General features: G+C 38.5%; 1 protein-coding gene across 1 annotated transcript in view; it reads right to left on the bottom strand.

Annotated features, from left to right (window-relative positions):
- The window catches only part of LOC122801587 (allantoinase, mitochondrial-like), a 371450-nt gene that overhangs the window by 156133 nt on the left and 190976 nt on the right, over positions 1–24341 (bottom strand). The window contains exon 5 of the mRNA XM_044071048.1: positions 8529–8675. Within this exon, the coding sequence (XP_043926983.1) occupies positions 8529–8675 (147 nt within the window). The remainder of the gene's footprint in view (positions 1–8528; positions 8676–24341) is intronic.

Genomic DNA, 24341 nt, shown 5'->3' with positions numbered 1-24341 from the left:
TAGGTGTGTGCTTTGTAACCATGTAATTATATCTGAGATATTCTTTTCCAGGTCACTTGGACTGGCTGAAGCAGTGGCAGACTGGCTTCAGATAACCATGGCGTCAGCATATAGCAACAACTTTAACATTGATTTTACTACTGTAAAATATACTGTTTATAAAGGCAGACAAAGTAGGGTCTTTCTGATTCCTGTGGTACTCTGGTGGGGCAGGTGACAAATACAGCTTAGACTAGCACTGAGATGTCATAAATGGCTCACCATATTCTAAATAAGTAGTTACAATGAAAGTTAAACCAGACAGCTTTGCCAGGTGCATTGAATATTGTATTAAAGTGCAAGCATGGTCACAAAACATTATTTATACTAAATGTGGTCTCCTTTATTTTGGGTGGAACTGGAGCATATTGTAAGATAATGTTTATGAGTAATTATAAGTACCCTATGCGTTTCATTTAAGTCTTTCATTTGTCCTGAAGTTTCAAAGTCATCACATGCCTTGTGCTGCCAGACAATGTGCTCACTTGTGATTGTGAATATGAAATATGTTTTAACTTATAGGCTGAAGGATAAAAAAGGGGACACTACAATTCCCAATTAAAGCAATATTTAAACATTCTGCTTTGGAAAGCACCTTTAAATTCATTTCTCAGTATTTTGCAGCTCAAGTGAAGCACTGCACAAAATCATTGTTTCCATTTTGTTTTTATTTCCTTTACAGGAAATTGCTCTACAGTAGATCAGAGCATCCTTATTCTGTATGGCTTTCTGTTGTGCTTGGTATGTATTTGTAAACTTTATTTTACCTTTTGCACACGTCAGAGCACTTGAAATATTTTTTTCTGAGTTGAGATGTGTTTACACATGGATACCGACTGCACCAGTGACTTCCTGGTCTTCATTACTCACTTCAGCAAGTCAGGAGTCCCATAAGTTAGGTGGCTATAAGGAGCTGATCTTCAAACAGGATTCCAGAAATGGCATTTTAAAACAACACACCTGCTCTTCTTTTAACTTACATTTTATTATACTACACATCTAAAAGAGATATTTCTAAGCAGAGTGGTGGTCACAAGTAGTAACTATTTTTACTAGTTTTTTTCTGCTTGCACCCTCAGTCTAGCTGGTCAGAGGCCTAGAAGTAGTAGTCCAAGTGAAGATATGGACTGCAGTTACTGAAAGCTATAAGAACTGTATCAGTCTGTTGTTTGCAGGAATGACCGTCGCAATTGCTAAATGTAGAATAAACTTAATTCTTTTTGCAATTACTCTTTTGCACTATTATTACAAATTTAAAATAGATTCACGTCATAGTGTGGGAACCATTTAAAATGAGCTCTTTATGATCAAAACTAAAATGTAGAAATCACAAACCAAGAAAAAAAATGAGAAGCAATCAGTTGCAGGGAGGCAAGATTATTGCATTCCTTACATCTACCTTTGAACAAAATAAAAGTACATACAAAATAACGCAACTCTAACAAAAATACTTTAAATACAAAAAAAATACTAGTTCACTAAAACTGAAATTCAAACTCCATCTAACATTTAATAACTCAAATAAACTGCAAATGATACAGATTTTGATAAAACAAGATCCTGATGATCCCATTTTGGGAACAGTGGATTCTTTTAAATGGTATTCTGCTATCCAATATATTATCATCTAAAATTGCTGCTTCTAAGCTGTGATATGCCTACATGTGCTGGTCATCTGAACTTACTTCTTCCTGGTTCCCACCCTCACTCCAGCCAATCAGGAACCCCAGAGGTTATATCACAAAATGACACAGGCAAAAAGATATTAAATAACGACCAAGGTCAGTAGAAGAGACCCAAACTTTAATATAAAATGTACAAAAACCAATATAAGCTCAAATTACGACCATCTTCCAAAAGCTTTGCCCAGGCATGTAAAGGGACACTATTTCTAGAGTTACTTCCCCAGTCTGTAACTCATTCTGCAGACTGCAGCATATACTTTTCCATGGTTCTCTGTGTGGCATCAACACCCTAATTTCAAAAAATATGAGGTATATTAAATGAAGGGTCACTGGCCATGAAATCCAATATCACTAAACGACACAGGCAAAAAGATATTAAATAACAACCAAGGCCAAATACAAACTCAAATTACAACCATCTTCTAACTCTGGAAATAGTCTCCCTTTACATACCTGGAAAGGCTTTTGGAAGATGGTCGTAATTTGAGCTTCTATTGTTTTTTGTACATTTTATATTAAAGTTTGGGTCTCTTCTACTGACCCCAGAAGTTATAGCCAAACTAAAGACAGAAAGTGCAGGTATTGAGAGCTATGAGGGATAACTTCTTAGTCTACTTGGCTTATAGAAATGGCAGTTAAGTCCTTTAAAAGCAGTATAATTGCATTATTTTAAGCAAATACACGTTTGCACTTCATAGCACACTAAAAAGTGTTTCTTTAAGAGGAAATTAGTTATTATAGACAGCATTGTATTTCAATGTGGTAACAGATATATATGTTAACAAATATCTAAGAGCAAGAAATGTGTTATGAAACCATCCACAGTTATAGATAAACCCAAATATTGCTAACTATATTCCCTACAAAATACACATCAAATACTCTACCACAGAGTGGAGGCATACATCCTAGTCCTGGCTTCTTCTCAGACAATAACCTTTTAACTTCCCAGTAGCTAAACAATAATGAGATAATAACATAGAAGTCATGCCATCATTTTTAGTAGCAACTGCTGACAATTGCCAGCCAAACATAATAGGCACAACAGATGCCTGTTCAAAAACACACTTTGAGCACAAACAGTATACTTTCAGGATCCAACATATAAAAATAGGAAAGAGCATACAAATAAGCAGGATTTCCTTTAATATCAGCACATTGTTTACAGTCAGTAAAGTGGAAAATTAACATAGGAACAGACTCAGTAAGAATAGTCATAGGGATAAATAAAAAAAGTACAGTTTGCATCTATAGCCTATGAAATTTGTTAGGTTAACTATATAAGGACAATTTACATATAACCTCAACCTCAGTTTACGATAACTGAACACTTGGTGAGGTAAACCTAAGAGTCAATGTCTAGTACCCAATCCCTACTCATATATTGGCAAATAAATTGGGTGGACTTGCCTAAATTATGTCACACTCCACAAAGAGTAAACAAAGGTTCTGGGAAACATTCCTCACTGGCCTAGATCCTAACTACAAAAGAAAAACACGTGACCCCTGCTGGCATCCTAGTGGCATCTTTTAAGTAATCCCCTTCCTAATATGAAAGCAACCATATGTCCTAAAAATTCATAAATTTGTCAAAGTGCATATCATTACCCCCCTCTCACCCCCTAAAGGGCCCATATCTATACCAGAAGAATGCAGAGTCCCTGTAATCACAACTACGCAGGTAAAAGCTGCACTCTCTAAAGCCAAAAACACAGCATCCATGGGATCGGACAACATCCCTGGCTGTGTTTTACACGAACTTTAGAATGAACTGGCTCCCCACTTAAGCACCATGTTCAATAATAGCCTCGCATCAGGCTTTCTGCCCACTGAATGGCGCACAGCAACAGTTATCCCACTCCACAAAGGGGGAGCCACCACTGATCCCAGGAACTATCGACCTATTAGTCTGATGAGCCTGGTCTGCAAGGCCATGGAATGTATCATCATGGAACTCATAAACAAAGACATTGGTAACCTCCAAACTCTGGATCCCACCCAGTTCGGGTTTGTGAAAGGCAGGTCATGCCTCCTGAACCTGATCGACTTCTTTGAGGCAGTCACCAAAGCCGTAGATGAGGGTGAGGTGGTTCACACAGCCTATCTTGACCATGCCAAGGCTTTCAACACCATCCCCCATTCTGTAATTTTAGCTAAACTCACTAAACTCGGTATAAATCCCTACATCACAAGATGGGTTGCCAACTGGCTCACTGACAGAACCCACACTGTAAAAGCTGCAGACTCCAAATCTGACCTCAAAGCAGTGACAAGTGGAGTACCACAGAGTTCCGTCCTGGGACCTCTCCTGTTTGGTATCTACTTCTCTGAAGTACAGGGTAACACAGAAGGCCTCTGGCTAACGAAGTTCGCAGCTGACTGCAAACTAAGAGCCAAAGTCCCCAAATGATGTGGACATCCTACAGAAGGGCCTCACTGAGACAGATGCCTGGTGTCAGAGCCATAGCCTCAAGCTCAATGCCAAAAAGTGCAGTGTTATCCCCTTTGGTAAAAACACTGTACCCATGAACTACCACATAGGCAGCAATCTACTTAACACTGAATCTGTGATAAGAGATCTTGGGACTCAGGTGGACAGTAGTCTCTCCTTTGATAGTCACATCACCACAGTAGTCAGGAAGTCCTTCTACGTGGCACACCTCATCACAAAAGGGTTCTCATCCAGGAAAAAAGAGGTCATTATTCCCCTCTACTCATCACTCATTAGACCCATTATAGAGTGCAACACCCCTTTTGTTATGTACCTCACAAGACATCTACCACAACTGGAAAGGCCGCAAAAATACCCCACAAAGAGGATTATTGGCCTCAAACAAATGCCCTACACTGACTGCCTCAAAAAACTCCAGCTTTACTCCGTAGCATATCGCCTACTCAGAGGTGATCTCTGCCTAACATATAAAGCTATGTCAAACCCAGAGCTGTTGGACATGCTACACCTAAAGAAATCCCAGTCCAAACTACACGCTCTAGGGGCCTAAACCTTGTCACCACAATAAACAGGACTTGCTGGAGGGATAGATTCCTGTCCCAGAGACTTCCCATACTCTGAAACAGGCTACCCATCTATGTCAAGCAAAGTCCTTCATTAGCATTCTTCAAGAAAAATCTTGATGAGTGGATGGGAAATAGGAAATACACCCCGGGGATCACTTCTGTGTTTCTGCTCAACAGTGGCACAGGAAGATGACTTTCTTGGGTGGCGTAAGCCAGGGAACCTTGTTGGCTAGGCTTACGTAGGCCCTTGGGCCAATAGCTTAGTACCTACCTATAAACCTAAAATTTATTTTTCCTCTAACTCATATTGCAAATTTAATGTTAACTAACATATGATCATCTGTTTAAATGCTAAAGGTTTAGATCTGGCAGAAGAGAATTTCTACAAAATGTTCTTTAACATTATGATTTAAGCAGCACCAAAAAAAAAAAAAATAGAATCTTATAATCCCAGCAACCAGATGCCCTATGCTAACTGTCTTAAAAAACTCCAGCTATATATATATATATATATATATATATATATATATATATATATATCTATTGTCTACTCCGAGGCGATCTCTGCTTAACATACAAGGCCATGTCAAACCCAGAGCTGTTGGACATGCTACACTTAAAGAAATCCCAATCCCTCAGAGCCACACGCTCCAGGGATCTAAACCTTGTCATCAGAATAAACAAAACATGCTGAAGGGATAGGTTCCTGACCCAGAGACTCCCCAGACTCTGGAATAGACTGCCCATACATGTCAAGCAGAGTGCGGCCCTCTTCAAAAGGAACCTTGATGATTGGATGGGAGAAAGGAAATTCACCCTGGGAATCACGTCAGTCGCCCTGCTCGACAGGGGTCCAGGGAGGTAAATAGTGTGGGAAGAAATAGCCAGGTAATTGTTATGGCTAGGCTTGTATAGGCCCTAGGGCCGATAGTCTAGTACCAACCTATGAACCTATGAACCCATGAACCTTGGATGACTTCTCCACTGCAGTGATGACTATAGTGTTGCAAAATAGCATTAACAATTACATAAAATAACTCTGAAATGTATGCCAAACTCATTATGAGCAGTAATATGCTGTATTTTGCGCAGGAATGCAGTCTTCTGTTCCTGTAAAAGTGCAGCAATATTTTGAAAAAGCACGTTAATATCTTGACACGTCATGTGATATACATACAGAAGCATTAAATATTAATTAACTATTGATCAAAGACGTCCATTTAAAATGCATCCTGTTTTAAACAGAATCTCATTTAGGTGCTAGTTAATAGGTTAATTGCTTTTTTATGTGATTATTTCTCCTGTACCCCTGCAGTAATCCATTAATTCCTCTCCTGCTTCCCAACATCAGATGAAACAGACAGAGGGAAGTGACATCCAGGGTTTATTTCCTCTGTCTTGTGAAAAACTAAGGTTTACTGCTAGGTCTCTATCACCCCCCCCCCCCAAACAGCTTGATAAGTGTACTATGAACGTGTGGCCCATAGTAGTGGCCCAGTGACAGTTGTATGCTTACATATGCTGAAATCTGGCTGCAGACCTACATGTTACTTCTAGGTCAGAGCACATATCTTAATTCATGCATTGCCTGGTCTTAACACACAGTCTCCACTGGGCATCATGCAGTACATGGGGCCACCTCCCAAAAGGACATGCCAGTCAACACTGTGTGGCTGACATTCAGCTGTAAGCCAGTTCCTACTGTGTCCAGCTCACTAGCTAATCCAGGCTCAGCTGTGTCTTTTTGCACCATGGAGATGGGTGGAGTATGCAGATTATACCAAAGTGCATGGGGATGCCATCAGCTTGCCATTTATTGTTGTTCATCTAATTAAATAATATGAACATGTCTGTATGGCTTTAAAGTCAGAATGACTATGTCAGCATTAACTTGGTACACCAAACTGGCATAATTTCAGTTCCCATGACATACTTGCCTTTGTAGAGCTCCAAAGAGTCACACAAATATCCAACATACTTGTCTCACTCCTTAATTTAGACACAGCTGCACCAAGAAGCTTGTCGTGCTGTCAAGGAATATTTTCAAAATGGCTGATTACTCTGTGTTGTACTACACTACATAGCCTGTTTTCCAGTGTCAGTTTAAAGGATAACTATGAGATTCTTTAGGCTACATAGGCTCATAGGTGTGTACTAGGCTAATGGCCCTGGAGCCTTTACATGCCTAGCACATAGACATGCCTGGCATTGTGCCGCCCGACGTTAGTATATGATTGCAGTGCGGTCCTTACATAACACCTATGTACAACACCTGTCTAAGGACATAAGAAAACCAAACCAACTTGAACAAAGCCTGTTTTTGGTAAGTGAAACTGCATGGTCCGTACTGACTAATGCAGATCCTGTAATAAAGCGTTGTCAGTGCCAAAGAAATTTTAAAAGTAATAGTCTGCTTTACAAATACCCTCAAAAATAGGCAATAAAATCTTATATCACAGTCCTTTTTTGTACTGATGAAATGGAAACAATTTTAATGATGTCACTGTGTTAATTGTTATTAAAGTGTGTAATGATTCAGTTAAAAATATCTGCCTTGCAACAGGAATCCTAGCAACTTGCAAGAAAATCCATATTCTTTGAGTCTGAAAGCATGTGGCAATAAAGTCAGCTATGTTCTTATTATAACACCATATCTGTCCCATCTCCCATGAAATAATGTGGTTATTCTCAGATGAATTACAAGAGCTACAGAAAAGAAATCAGTTATAAATAACATTTTCCAGGACTAAGCAGCAGATCCTACCACCAAAAAGTTTAAAAGTATTTTTTTCCATTTTGCTGGCATGATTTGCTAATAGCTATTCACATTTTGCATCAACAGAACATTGCATGTCCCTTTAAGAAAACTAAGCAACCCCTCTGTAACAAGTTTCTGTTTCCTTTCTTGCTCCTGATTTGTCTTCTGTCGTCTGCATTCACCAGTCTGTTCCATTAATTCTTTTTTATCTTCTTATGTAGCTCTATTACAATGGCAGATGAGCTATTCTGTCTGTTTTACCTGGGCTCAAAGAAAGGTATTTATATGGATGATAGCCCAGTTTTGTCTCGTGATAGATGCAATCATGTCTGTATTTCAGACAGTTATGCTTCTGTCAGTATCCTAACTAGTTACTCTGCTTTTCTGAAAAAAAAAAAAAAAATAAACAAACTGTAGCAACAGCAAGCTGAAAATGAACAACATTAGCCATCACCACTTCTGGAGGGGTGACAGCTATACAGTAGACAGTCGATTATCTGAATTAATTGGGACCTAGGGTAATTTGGATAATCAAACTGTTCGAATAATCAAACTTATAATTGAACCGGAAAAAGAAAATTATAAAATCTTGTTTTTTTCTGCATGCAGGAATATACTTTTCAACTATTCAGTGATTCCAGTGGTCAATAAAGAATATTTTTCACACAAAAGCTGGCTGCAAGCTCAAAAACATGCTCAAGCAAATACATATAATGTTTACATATTCAAACTTTATGATTTTTCTTACTCGAAAACTTTGGAAGACGGATTCACATAATTGACAATTTGGATAATCGACTCTACTGTATTTAGCTTGCTGGGTCTTCCCTCTTGTTACTGGTAACATGCTAACAATGTTCTATTTTGGAATCTATATGACCTGGCCATAGTTTAACCTTCTCTGTTTTTCTTTTTCTAGCATGATTTACAGAAGACATTTATTTGTCCATTAATTAAGAGTTTGAGGCTACTTTTCTATTTCACTGCCTTGGTGGCTCAGTTTCTTTTAGACAGACAGTTATACTTACCAGAAGCACACTTTCTGTATCTTGTAGCTGAGCCATGGCATTGTGCAGGTCTGTCTCTGTTACATGAGGGAACTCTTCCACTCCACTGTGGATCATGAAGCACTTGAATCCTGACACACCTGCCTGGATCATGGGGTACAGTTCGGCCTGCAGGAAAAATGCAAGGTGACAACATATAGGTGACTGTCTGTAGATAATTCAAAAAGTCAGGTTACCTGCTCATGTTTCTAAGTGGTAGAATGACATTTAAGTATGCTGTATTACATGAAAAATGGACATATTCTTGTTGTCTAAAGGAAGTGTTTGAACAAGTAAAAATAACAGCTTATAGTAACAATCTGTATATCACTCCCTGTAACACAGTGTGGTATAATGGAGAGCTTAGTGTTATGGTAATTTGAATAAGTAAATACTTATCTAACAGTTGAGAATGTTGCAATTTTATAATGTAATGAAAAGCATTGTTTTTCCCCTTTTGCAGGGGGATATCAATCAGCATAAAGACACAGCATCACTCGTCATAAAAAGTAGATCTGAAGATGTGAACTGAAACCTAGGTGGTACATTAACACATTTTGCAGTTCATCCATATCTGCCTACCTTGCTGCTTATATATATTCCAAGCTCTGCTGAACTCATTTTATTGTTGATTTGTGACATATCTATCTATCTCTCTATAATCTATCTATCTGCTTATCCACATGCAGAGTTTGTCTTTAAGATCCTTGTTCTTATTTATCAGGTCTTGCATAACACAAATCCTGCTACCTTGTTCTGAGGCTAGACCTTGAGGTCAACAGCTAAAGGAATGTTAACTATCCTGAGGATCCATTCTGAAGTACTGGGCAGCTTATCTTTTGTCTGTCTTGCTCTACAATCAGCTACCTTACATAGTTCAGTCGTGAGACTCAGCAGCCTGTTTTTGCAGGGTCTATTTAAATCTGCTTAAAGGTTTTAGTTCTCTTTTTTTACACTAATTTATTTTATTTATTATCTGCTGGTTCTTTGTCATATTTATACTTTTAGAACTGACATTTTTATCATACTGCCATAATGTTTTAAATTGAAAAAATGTGTAGTTTGTAAGCATTTAAATAAATAAATAAAATAATCAAACAATTAAACAAATAAATATTTCATGAGTTGGAGATTTCTTCTGAAAATAGTCCATTTTCACAGGGGAACTGGGAAGAAAAGTTGTAGAAGCAGTTTAAAAGAAAATGTTAAAATAGTACAACAGTATGTAAATATGTCAGTTTAGTAGAAACAAAAGTCATATTTTTAAAAATTGCTACGCATATTACAAGGTAAGAAGATAGCTACAGAAATTGTTATCCTTACAATAACTCTATAATAAGACTTATGATGGAAATTTACACATCTAGTATTTTATACTAGTTTAGATTCAGTAGAGTAGGTTATTTCAAGATGAAATTCAAATCACAATTGTAGGAGCTCGTAAGGAACAATTTATCTTCAAGGGTGATCTGGGAACAGTGACAGATTAAATGACTTGCTCAGAGTTGCACCACAGGCAAATGGAGGCTGTGTGAATCAAAATTTTGACCTACAGGAGGAAGCTGAATAGCAAACTATAACCTTATTACTTTGTGCCAGATCTTCTTATTTCATCTTTCCATATTTGTTTGGAAGATGACATTTATATAAAGCACAGTGTTCAGATATGTTGTCGTTCTTGTGGTGAAATAAATCTTCTACATGATGTAACAAATAGCTCTGCCTACTAAAAAGGAAAGATTTATCAGTTTTATACATCACATACTAACATAAAGCATTTTCACTTCTTTGGATGAGACATGTCCACAGTAATAAACAACTATACCCATTAAAAAAGTTAATGATTACTATGCTGTTGGCACATGATTTGTAAATGGCAATAAGTCAGTCAGATACAAAAAAGCATTACTTATTCTCTAAACACATAGTATCTTGGTTTCCACCTGGGTTTAAATTATTACTTTTAACATATTTACATCCTCTATTCACTTATTCCTTCCTCACATCTATTCCCCTTTTCTACCTTCCCTACTTCCCTTTGTTAATCAAGACACAACTACACAATTTTAAATGCTTTCTCCAGGTTTTTCCTCTTTATTCTTGCTGCTTCTCTTTCATTTCCTACCTCCTTCAACCAATAAATCAAGCCTGGGTACATTGCAGTTAACTGGTAATTAAAACAGAATCAGTGAATAGTGAATAATACAACAGCAAACATAAATATAAAACAGTTTAAATTGTAACTGCCATGAAGGAACACTCCAACTTCTCCTACAGGTCAACTCAACTCTTAGAATGCTTGTCTCCCTACAGTATGGTTCCAATATTGCGTAGGTACCAGAAACCTGTTTGTACATTATAAAAACTTTCATTTCCTTGCCTTGGAATCAGGGGAAGGAAAGTCTGTCTACTCTTTTAAGTTTAACTTCTCACATAATTTGCAGAGGAATTTGTCTCTGTCTGCATGACATACCACAAACACAGAGAAATCTGTAGTCAGATGCTGCTGACAATCTTATATGGGTAATTAGTCCTGTTGATGTCAGGAACTCAACAGCTGCTGTAAAAAAGACAGAGAAGTGTGAAACATTTTTCCACTGTCTTTTTTGCAGACAGGAAGAGAACTTACTCTGTTCACAGCTGCTTCCAATGTAGCCATCTCTTTTATAGCAAAACAGAGCAATCAGATGAGTCAATGTTTCAAAGGCAGTTGTCACTTTTGACAAATTTATATAAGTAGCATCACCGTATTGAAATGCTAAACTTTAAACCTTAAATGTTTGTTGTTTATACCACTATACATTTTAAAATGGCATAAATGTAGTATCAAACATATCTGTGACATTTGGAGAACATTCAGATAATATTTTTTTTTGTAATTTTTGCAAAGTATCAACATATTTATCATTTTCATGCCATTCCAGCAGAATAGGACAACACTGCTCAAATCAGGACTTCTCTGTAGGAAGTGAGACAGGTGGCATCCCTATCAACTAGGTGCACTGATACTGTTTATAAGATGGTCTTTTATGCTTTCTTATGACATCCTTCAAGAGGAGGATGCATATGTGGTGTACACATCCTTGGGAAGATACATCTTCCACTGACTTTGAGTCAGTTCTTACATAAGTGTAGTGCATGAGCATTTTTCTAGTCAACAAAGGAAATGCAACAAATGATGGCAACCATGACATACAGCTGAATTTACTTTAGCTTATATGTGCTATATGCCCTTTCATTAAAACATTAGGAAAGGCAAATCTGAAGTACTTTTATTAGCTATCTATATAAATAAATGAATGGATAAAAATCTTTACACTGCTGGCACTAGGGAACAGAATTACTTTCAAATCCTTTCCTTTTCAGTAGTATTTATCAGTTATTCATAAAACTGGAAGGATCCCTTGGAGCAGTGACAGTTTTGACACCTGAGGGAAAAGTCTGGGGGTGGGTTGGGGGATTCAACTTGGACTACAAAAAGATACTTTGAACAAAAGCCTGCAATTTAGTTACTTTTTGATTGCAGCTGTATAACTCCTCAGTATACTATAAAACAAACCCTGAGGCACATACAAATGAGGGTCATTCAAGAAATAAAATAAGTATTCGCATTACAGAAAGTGTATAAAATGATGATGACTGACACCAATCTCATTATATGTTAATGGTATGGGAATACACCACTACTTCCTTATGTTTAGCATGGCTTATATAAACCAGGAGTGAAATGGATTATGGGAAAGAGAAAGGCTTGAAGAAAAACAAAATCACATTGATATGTAAGCCCCATTGGCAACCATTTTTCAGAAAACCTATTAAAATTCTATAAGAAGTAATCTGGGTGATTCTGATGTGTTAAAATAGCCCAGGAAACAATGGTAGAGTGAAAAAATTGATTTTTTTTTCTAAGGTGGAGATTTTCTTTAATTTTGCCTGGGCTGTAATAAAGGGGATGAAAAAATGAATTGTCAGAACTATGCTGAAAAAGGCCTGATGCACTTGATAGATTCATCATTAGGGTCCTTTAAAAGCAAAAAGTGCTAAGGCTAGCCCACAGCAGAAACAGCATAGAATGCAACATGACAAGAATCTGCCAGGCAACACATTCTGATAATACCTAGTAGCCTCCCTTTTTGTTTTCATCAGGTGAGAAGAGGAAATGAGCTGTCTGGTGTAACACAATTGATGAATATGGTATTCTGTTCTATAAACATGAATTGTGTATACATCTGCTTGCATGGATTTTTATAGGTACTGTATAAGCCAAAAGATGGAATTACTATACAAGCTGACATTGACAATGAAACTGCAAAGATGTTAGCCAAAAGATTCCAAGTTTATGGAAATGTTCATGTTGACAGGGAAACATCTTATCCAGAGCAACAGGAAAGTATGAGACAAAAGAAGTGAGGAGAATTGCTGAGCAACATAGATGAAATATGACATGGGTGATTGAAGAAATTTATTTGGATTGTGAAACTGCTTTATGGAAATGAACTGATAAAGCATGATTTTTGTATACATTAGTCCATTAGAAGGATTACTTCATTGTGTATATATATATATATATATATATATATATATATATATATATATATATGATTAAACAACCCAAATACGTAGCAGAAACAGCGTGTCTGAGAGATCTCTCAAAAATGCGTAACAAAAACAGCGTTGCAATGATATCTCTCAGAAAAGAGCTCAACAGTCACCAATTTGTAGATCGTTCTCATAAAGTCACCATCAAAATTTGCAGCTGAGTAAATTACTCAGATTTCAACAAGTTTTTCCATAAATCACCATGTATCACCACAGCAGATAAAAACAGTAGTTTATTCAGTCACAAAACATTAGCGCTTTCACGGACATTCAACTTCCGCTTCATCAGATGTAATCTCACCATTCAAACAAACCCTTTATATACGTCACATCCAGTATGTATCATATTAAAATACTTAATAAAATTTTACAAACATAGAAAAATCAATTATTATTAAAATGCTTATAGTGTGTTAAACTGTATATCATACATTAATCAAACCTTATAAGTAATTAAACATCAAAAACACATTTAAAGTCACACACTTTTAAATCTCAATCCCTAAGGGCTATACTGCTTTTACGATCATTGAAATATGTATATGTATCTTACTTAAGTGGTCTGGCTTTAAGTACAGGCTTAAGAGGCACACATTCATTTAGACCTCTGCCCCTATGTGCTGCCAAACGAAGTATCCACTTTAATTCCACCTGTTCAGTCAAATTGATGATATCACCCCTCCTAACACCAATTTCCTGGACATGCAATACTTGAAAGGCAAATACATGTTCTTTACCCATAGAGAGTGTGTGCTTTGCTAAAGCACTGCAATGTTGTTCTCTAGCAAGACAATACGAATGATCTCGTATACGCTCCCTGAGCGTTATATTTGTCTTGCCCACATAAAAATTAAAACAAACCTAACAGTAAGCCACATAGACAACATTTTTTGTACCACAGTTAGAACTGCAGCGGATATCCCATAGTTTACCCGTGTTGGGATGTCTAAAATACCTAGACTCATCGATAGTTTGGCATTGTGGACAAGAGCCACCCTTCCTTGTGCCAAAATCTAAACTTGTCAAAGCTGTCCTATTGAAAGAACTTAAATTCGGAAAACAAAGCTGCTGTTTAAGGTTCTTCATATTCCTATAGGTATATGTTGGACAATTTCCCACAATAGCTTTAGTTCTATAATCAACTAGAAGCATGTTCCAATTGTTCAATATAACCTGTTGAACTACTGAAATATTCTTACTGTAGGGTAATGTAACTGAAAATTTCAATTCAGAATCCGTCCTATTAGTAACACTTTCACCCCTTTCAGAGTAGTAGGGTCTGCCCCTGGTAGATCTAAGTTTATTAGTTGTAGAACAAGAACCATCTTCAGAACAGAATGTTACTGAAAACTTTAGGATCATGCATACTATCCCTATAAAGAAAGGCGGGTCTGTAACATGATTTTCTAAAGACCCTAGTAAGGTATTTATTTCGATGTCGATAGATGGTCACATCTAAATAATTTATCTCCAGTTCTGAAGACTCCATAGTGAATCTCAAAAAGCCTTCCAAGTTGTTAACATACCGTAAGAAACTTGTCAAAAGGGCACCAGACCCCCGCCATAGGAGAAAGAGATCATCAACAAAACATCTATAAAAGACGATGTTGGGATGCTCAAATATGATCTCATTCTCCCATGCCACCATTACCAAATTGGCATAGGTGTTGGGGCAACTGGTGCCCATAGCTATGCCTCGTGTTTGCCTGTAGCAATTTCCTGAAATAGAAAAATATTGTTGTCTAATATGGACTCCAATAGAAGGCAAATAAAGTCTGCTTCAGTTACAGTCATAAAATCAATTAGTAAATTCCTAACCATCTCTACACCCTCTCTATTGGGTATGCAGGTAAAAAGAGAGACAACATCCATTGTGACCAATAGGATGTTGTCAGTATTTTCTAAATGTGCCGTAAAATCATACAGCTCTCTTAAAAATTGTCCAGTGTCTTTTAAAACATAGTCAAAATGAGCCAAGACAGTTTTGAGTTTATGGTCCAGAAAAATGGAAATAGGCTCAGTGAGCCAACCTGAACCTGCTACTATTGGTCTGAAAGGTGGTGACTGTGAGTTCTTATGTATTTTGGGTAATCCATTAATTCTAGGTATTAGTGGATGCTCTACATAAAAATAATTAAATAAGTCAGTGGTCAACAGACCCAGTGACTTACACTCATACAACATACTATAAACACTGTTTAATGCCCTATCTACATTTTCAAGAGGCATGGGCTCATATGCCTCAGTGTTTAACATGTCCAACATTGATTGCAGATAGAACATTCTATCCATGACGACAACAAGTCCACCCTTATCGGCTGGACGTACAATTATGTCATCATTCTTCTTGAGTTCATTAAAAGCCTTAATTTCACTATTACTCAGATTGTCCATAACATCATTAAATGAACTATGAAAGCTATCATACAAATCATTCTCAACAGCTCTAAGAAAAACCTCCAAATTTGGCGGCAGGTGTGGAATCAACAAACTCTTACTTTTAAAATTATTAGTGTTAGAATTTAAAGATTCTTTAAACATAAGCTTTAAAGTAACATTCCGTGTGAATAATCTAACCGCCAATATTGCATCACTAATGTCCATATTCATAGAGGGTACAAAGCTCATGCCTTTATTAAGAACACTAAGTTCATCATGCGTCAATGGATGATGTGAAATGTTCCATACTAGGGACCTTGAGTCCAGGCTCTCTTCATAGGATAACCCTGATTCTCTGTCAATGGTTCTTTGCGTTTGTCCCCCCTCACAAAGTCTTGTTCTATCGACCTCTTCCTTCCTGGTCTGATAGGTAGAGGAATAGCAGGAAAATCCTGAACTTCCATTCTACTATTTTGTATTTTGTCAAGTTGTATCTTCCGTCTAACAACTGTGCTGGTACGTGTTAGACCTTCAGCCTCATTAAATGGTTGATTTAAAGGAACCTCAGCTGGTGTAAAATACACTGAGGTCACTAAATTAGGTGGAGTTACTCCATCTAACATTTTATCACATTATTTAGGCTTCTCTGTTGCTCCTAGGTCATACAATTTTGTCTCTTCAGACCTAGAATGTCGTTGTTTATCAGGAGCCTAGGCCCTACTTTCATTGGTCAAATCAGCCATATGCTTCTTCGAACCTCGTTCACTAACAACACTAGGCTTTCTTTTATTAGAAGGTATGTGGTCAATACTATTGGAAATTCTCGGCCACATAAAGACATGTTTTTTGGCAAAGTCATCCTTATCCCTCATCAGTTTTTTCTTTTTCTGTGATAACAAATTGCTTTCATAATGCATGACCCTGTCTATGAGCTCATGCATAAAAATTTCGGCTAAGTCAGTACCACATAACTCTGCCAGTTTTTGCTGTTGTTCAATAATACTGTTTCTTAAATCAGTTTCTATCGGGTAAAAGTAGTCCAACAGTAATTGTAAATATGCTGTACTGGCTTTCAAATTAATTTGCTGCCATTTTATAAGTAAATCAGGATATGTATTGCCATAAGTCGGCATGTTCAGGATCCTAAGACCCCTCGGAATGACCTTACATTGCATACTCACCTCCAGGTGATAACGCTGACATTGGAGGCATTTAAACTTAAACATATTATTCTTACTATCCCTTTTCACTTGTTTTATTAATATTTAATTTTCAATATTAGCCACATTACCTTTACAGGTGATTGAGCTGTCCATCAAGAGCAATGGGTTTGATCCTTCATTTAAAACACCTTGTAACCGTCCAAAAGAGGTGGAATCCACATGAGCGTTTCCATGTTCAACGCCCCGATTGTTAGCTGTTTCTTCCATCATAGTAACCTCCCAAAATGAATATATTTGAAGATAACCCAAAAATGGAAAGCCAAGATGATTAAACAACCCAAATACCTAGCAGAAACAGCGTGTCTGAGAGATCTCTCAAAAATGCGTAACAAAAACAGCATTGCAATAATATCTCTCAGAAAAGAGCTCAACAGTCACCAATTTGTAGATCGTTCTCATAAAGTCACCATCAAAATTTGCAGCTGAGTAAATTACTCAGATTTCAACAAGTTTGTCCATAAATCACCATGTATCACCACAGCAGATAAAAACAGTAGTTTATTCAGTCACAAAATGTTAGCGCTTTCAAGGACATTCAACTTCTGCTTCATCAGACGTAATCTCACCATTCAAACAAACCCTTTATATACATCACATCCAGTATGTATCATATTAAAATACTTAATAAAATTTTACAAACATGGAAAAATCAATCATTATTAAAATGCTTATAGTGTGTTAAACTGTATATCATACATTAATCAAACCTTATAAGTAATTAAACTTCAAAAACACATTTAAAGTCACACTCTTTTAAATCTCAATCCCTAAGGGCTATACTGCTTTACGATCATTGAAATATGTATGTGTATCTTACTTAAGTGGTCTGGCTTTAAGTACAGGCTTAAGAGGTACACATTCCGAGGGGTCTTAGGATCCTGAACCGATTTATGGCAATACATATCCTGATTTACTTATAAAATGGCAGCAAATTAATTTGAAAGCCAGTACAGCATATTTACAATTACTGTTGGACTACTTTCACCCGATAGAAACTGATTTAAGAAACAGTATTATTGAACAACAGCAAAATTGGCAGAGTTATGTGGTACTGACTTAGCCAAAATTTTTATGCATGAGCTCATAGACAGGGTCATGCGTTATGAAAGCAATTTGTTATCACAGAAAAAGAAAAAACTGATGAGGGATAAGGATGACTTTGCCAAAAACCAGGGTCTTTAGAAAATCATGTTTCAGGCCCACCTTTCTTTATAGGGATAGTATGCATGATCCTAAAGTTTTCAGTAACATTGTTAAAGGGCAAGCTTTGAGGATGTCGAGGCTCTGTTCTGAAGATGGTTCTTTCAAGCAAGAATTGAGTACTCTAAAAGATAGTTTTTTGAGTAGAGGCTGTCATGCAAGAGAATTGGATGCTATATGTTCTACAACTAATAAACTTAGATCTACCAGGGGCAGACCCTACTACTCTGAAAGGGGTGAAAGTGTTACTAATAGGACGAATTCTGAATTGAAATTGTCAGTTACATTACCATACAGTAAGAATATTTCAGTAGTTCAACAGGTTATATTGAGCAATTGGAACATGTTTCTAGTTGATGATAGAACTAAAGCTATTGTGGGAAATTGTCCAACTTATACCTATAGGAATATGAAGAACCTTAAACAGCAGCTTTGTTTTCCGAATTTAAGTTCTTTCAATAGGACAGCTTTGACAAGTTTAGATTTTGGCACAAGGAAGTGTGACTCTTATCCACAATGCCAGACTATCGATGAGTCTAGGTATTTTAGACATCCCAACACGGGTAAACTATGTCCAAAGGTCAGTTGTCAATCTCCTCTCCGGTCCAGCTGGTGAATCTGGGAATCTTGAGGCAATGTTACAACTGCCTCATGTACACAGACAACCCTCTCCTCCTCCCAATAAATTCCAACACATGTGAGAGATGCAACCATATAGCCAAACTGGAGGCTAAGCTCTCTCAACTCCAGTACTGGCATAACCAGTCAGGAGGAGAAGGAAACCACACTCACTACAATTCCAGTCTCACATAGACCTACCACGACAGCAAACCAAACACATAATCACACAAAAACATACTCGGAGGCTCTAAATAAAGATCTGCCGAAGCAGCAGAGACCTCCAAAGCAGACACCCAAGCAGCCGCTACCCCAAAACAAAACACGTGCAACACATATCTCACAAAGCCAGTGTGCCAAACAGTCACAGCCCTTAAGACTAAACAACACACCCGATACACTTGTAATAGATGACTCTATCGTCATGCACACTGACGTCCCGCTCACCAGGCTGAACAAGGAGAGGGTCACGGTGAGCAGCCTGTCGGGCGCTAGGATCCGCCACATAACACAAGCACTCAGGTCACTCCAAGGCAAGTACAAATATGACTCAGTCATTGTCCATGCTGGCGTGAATGACCTGAGACGTACCTCCCTGGACTACATGAAAAGAGACATAAAGGAGCTCTCTGAGCATGTAGCCCAGGCCGGTATGACCCTGACCTTGAGTAGCATCTTACCCTCACCAAGAATGATGCCACAATATGAAGACAAGATGATCAATTTCAACAATTGGCTTAAGTACTGGTGTCATTCAAAGGGGATCCAATGCCTGTCAGCTTGGGATGATATGCTCGACAAGCCACGATGCTTCGCTAGGGACAGCTTGCACCTGTCACCCCTGTGCTTTCGGATATTGGCAAAGGCTCTTGCTACCCCCATAGTGCCTTTTTAGGCAAGGCTCAAAGACAAACCCACCTCCATAGGTATCACAAGGGATAAGAAACTAAGAGTAATGCTACTCAATGCCAGAAGTCTAAACCTCAAGATGCATGCACTCGAAACTCTCCTTAGCATGGAGAACATCGATATCTGTGCAGTAACAGAAACCTGGTTCAGGGCTCCCGAGAGCACCCCAGCACTACCAGGTTATACCTCATACCATGCTTTTCGGCCCCAAAACTTGGACTGAACCACAAAGGAGGGAGTGTCGATATTCATCAAAGATACCCACACCTCCAGGTTGGTGGCAAAGCACGAAGCATCAGAGACTATCCATGTGCAACTAACAGTGGGTAAAACTGCCTTCCAGTTTATAGCCTGCTACAGACCACCCTCCTAAACCCAGGAACCCCATTCTGCCTTCCTGAGAACACTAGAAAATATGAAGGTCTCTCCAAACACCATTATATTGGGCGACTTCAACTACCCAAACATAGACTGGGAGCATTACTCTAGCTCCAACATTCTAGCCCGAAGGTTCCTAGAATTTATAAACTCAAATGCTATGGAACAACTTGTTACCACTCCCACAAGAGGGGAAAACATACTGGACCTGATCATCACCAACATGGGGACTCTATGCTCCAGACCAGAAGTGTATCCCTCACTGGTAAGATCAGACCATAAACTAATCTCACTGGATATTCACATCCCGACCCCACCCCTGCCCAGAAAACCACAGTGAAAAACTTCTCTAAAGCAAATTTCACACTCCTCAAAACTGAGGTGGAATCCTTCAAAGCCCCGGGCCTGTGGAAAATACGCCCAGACCGCAGAATCCTTTATAACCGCATACTATGAACACCTCCAGGAATGCATGGATCATCTGATCCCAAATAAAACCAAGACCCAATCCTCCAAAGGCAGACGTCCTGTCTGGTGGACCACAGCCATAAACAAACTATACAATAGAAGGAGGAAGCTACTAAATGACAGAGCAAAATCCCAAAAAGGGAAGGCATCACTGATCAGTATTAGCAAAAAACTACGGGCACACATAAAATTGTCTAAGGCCAGCTTCGAGAGAAAAATTGCACAGGACACTAAGGATAATCACAAGGCTTTCTTTAGTTATGTTAGGAACCTGGGTGGTAATTCCCAGATATGCTCAGAATTAGTCCAAAATGACAAAAAATACACCGAACCCACAGACATTGCCAACATCCTAGCTGACAGGTTCAGCGCAAACTTCTCCCCCCTCCCCACCAAAAGGGCAAATATATATCCCAGCAGAGTGCTGCCCCCCTGACATCTCAGATGCTCAGGTAAGAGCCGCCCTCTCCAAAGCAAAAAACACAGCATCAATGGGACCAGATAGTGTCTCGGGCTGCGTCCTACATGAACTCCAAGAAGAGCTAAACCCAAACATAAAACTACTGTTCAATCTCAGCCTTACTACAGGATATGTGCCCAAAGAGTGGCGTACAGCAACAGTGGTCCCTCTCCATAAAGGTGGTGCCTCAACGGATCCTGGAAACTATCGCCCCATAAGCCTGACTAGCTTGGTCTGCAAAGCTATGGAAAGGATCATCATGGACCTCATAAATAAAGATATTGGGGACCTACAAACACTGGATCCTACCCAGTTCAGCTTTGTTAAGGGCAGATCCTGCCTCTTAAACCTGGTTGATTTCTTTGAAACAGTCACCAAGGCCATTGACGAGGGAAGGTGGTCCACACAGCCTACCTGGACCTCGCAAAAGCCTTCGATACAATACCCCACTCGGGCATTATAGATAAGCTCACCAGCTTAAATATAAACCCCTATGTCACTAGATGGATTGCAAACTGGCTCAAGGACAGAACCCACATGGTTAGAATTGCTGGAGCCATGTCAGACTCCAAACCAGTTACAAGTGGTGTCCCACAAGGCTCAGTCCTGGGACCTCTCTTGTTTGGTATATATTTCTCGGAGGTACAGGCCAACACGGAAGGACTGTGGCTGACCAAGTTCACAGATGACTGCAAACTGGGCACCATAATCGAGTCTCCAGCCGACACAAGCATCCTCCAAAAGGGCCTCATAGAAACAGACAACTGGTGCCAGAGCCATGGCCTCAAGCTAAATGCCAAAAGTGTATAGTCATCCCTTTGGCAAAACAAAGTGCCCACAAATTAACACATAGGTGGTAATCCATTAAGTACAGAAGAAGTAATTAGGGACCTGGGGACCCAAGTTGATAGCAATCTCTCATTTGACAACCACGTGGCCAAGGTGGTTAGAAAAACATTTTATATAGCCCACCTAATCATGAAGGGATTCACATCTAGATCAGGGGAGGTCATCGTGCCTCTTTACTCATCCCTCATCAGGCCCATAATTGAGTACAATGCCCCTTTCGGGATGTACCTTACCAGACACCTGCAGCAACTGGAAAGACCCCAAAAGTACCAAAAGAGGATCAAAGGGCTCAAACAGATGCCATATGCTGCCCGGTTAAAGAAACTCCAGCTCTACTCAGTGGCATACCACCTGTTCAGAGGCGATCTGTGCCTGACGTATAAAGCCATGTCCAACCCAGAATTAATGGACATGCTGCACCTCAGAAAATCCAAATCCCATCGAGCTACGGCTCGAGACTTGAACCTCAGCACTGAAATAAATAGGACATGCTGGAGGGACAGATTCATAACCCAGAGGCTCCCTTCACTCTGGAATAAAATCCCAGTCCAGGTTAGGCAGAGTCCCTCATTGACTCTCTTCAAGAGGAATCTTGATGAGTGGATGGGAGATCGTAGGTTTACCCCGGGTATCACTTCTGTGTCACTGTTAGACAGAGGCACAGTATACTAACCTCGAAAAAGGGCATAGCAAAATAAATTTAAAATGGGTGGCGAAAGCCAAACACATTCTGGCTAGGCTTATAAATGCCCTAGGGCAGATAGCCTAGTATGAACCTATGAACCTATGAACCTATGAAGTCAGTACCACATAACTCTGCCAGTTTTTGTTGTTGTTCAATAATACTGTTTCTTAAATCAGTTTCTGTTGGGTGAAAGTAGTCCAACAGTAATTGTAAATATGCTGTACTGGCTTTCAAATTAATTTGCTGCCATTTTATAAGTAAATCAGGATATGTATTGCCATAAGTCGGCATGTTCAGGATCCTAAGACCCCTCGGAATGACCTTACATTGCATACTCGCCTCCAGGTGATAACGCTGACATTAGAGGCGTTTAAACTTAAACATATTATTCTTACTATCCCTTTTCACTTGTTTTATTAATATTTAATTTTCAATATTAGCCACATTACCTTTACAGGTGATTGAGCTGTCCATCAAGAGCAATGGGTTCGATCCTTCAGTTAAAACACCTTGTAACCGTCCAAAAGAGGTGGAATCCACATGAGCGTTTCCGTGTTCAACGCCCCGATTGTTAGCTGTTTCTTCCATCATAGTAACCTCCCAAAATGAATATATTTGAAGATAACCCAAAAATGGAAAGCCAAGATGATTAAACAACCCAAATACGTAGCAGAAACAGCGTGTCTGAGAGATCTCTCAAAAATGCGTAACAAAAACAGCATTGCAATGATATCTCTCAGAAAAGAGCTCAGCAGTCACCAATTTGTAGATCGTTCTCATAAAGTCACCATCAAAATTTGCAGCTGAGTAAATTACTCAGATTTCAACAAGTTTTTCCATAAATCACCATGTATCACCACAGCAGATAAAAACAGTAGTTTATTCAGTCACAAAATGTTAGCGCTTTCACGGACATTCAGCTTCCGCTTCATTAGACGTAATCTCACCATTCAAACAAACCCTTTATATATGTCACATCCAGTATGTATCATATTAAAATACTTAATAAAATTTTACAAACATAGAAAAATCAATCATTATTAAAATGCTTATAGTGTGTTAAACTGTATATCATACATTAATCAAACCTTATAAGTAATTAAACGTCAAAAACACATTTAAAGTCACACTCTTTTAAATCTCAATCCCTAAGGGCTATACTGCTTTACGATCATTGAAATATGTATGTGTATCTTACTTAAGTGGTCTGGCTTTAAGTACAGGCTTAAGAGGCACACATTCCGAGGGGTCTTAGGATCCTGAACATGCCGATTTATGGCAATACATATCCTGATTTACTTATAAAATGGCAGCAAATTAATTTGAAAGCCAGTACAGCATATTTACAATTACTGTTGGACTACTTTCACCTGATAGAAACTGATTTAAGAAACAGTATTATTGAACAACAGCAAAATTGGCAGAGTTATGTGGTACTGACTTAGCCGAAATTTTTATGCATGAGCTCATTGACAGGGTCATGCGTTATGAAAGCAATTTGTTATCACAGAAAAAGAAAAAAACTGATGAGGGATAAGGATGACTTTGCCAAAAACCATGTGTTTATGTGGCCGAGAATTTCCAATAGTATTGACCACATACCTTCTAATAAAAGAAAGCCTAGTGTTGTTAGTGAACGAGGTTCGAAGAAGCATATGGCTGATTTGACCAATGAAAGTAGGGCCCAGGCTCCTGATAAACAACGACATTCTAGGTCTGAAGAGACAGAATCGTATGAGCTAGGAGCAACAGAGGAGCCTAAATAATGTGATAAAATATTAGATGGAGTAACTCCACCTAATTTAGTGACCTCAGTATATTTTACACCAGCTGAGGTTCCTTTAAATCAACCATTTAATGAGGCTGAAGGTCTAACACATACCAGCACGGTTGTTAGACGGAAGATACAACTTGACAAAATACAAAATGGTAGAATGGAAGTTCAGGATTTTCCTGCTATTCCTCTACCTATCAGACCAGGAAGGAAGAGGTCAATAGAACAAGACTTTGTGAGGGGGGCCAAACGC

Source organism: Protopterus annectens, chromosome 5.part0 (genome assembly GCF_019279795.1).
Source record: "Protopterus annectens isolate FY-2018-M chromosome 5.part0, PAN1.0, whole genome shotgun sequence".
Lineage (NCBI taxonomy): Eukaryota > Metazoa > Chordata > Ceratodontiformes > Protopteridae > Protopterus > Protopterus annectens.
Note: the sequence above shows the minus strand (reverse complement) of the source record. Positions and strands in the feature narration are given on the sequence as shown.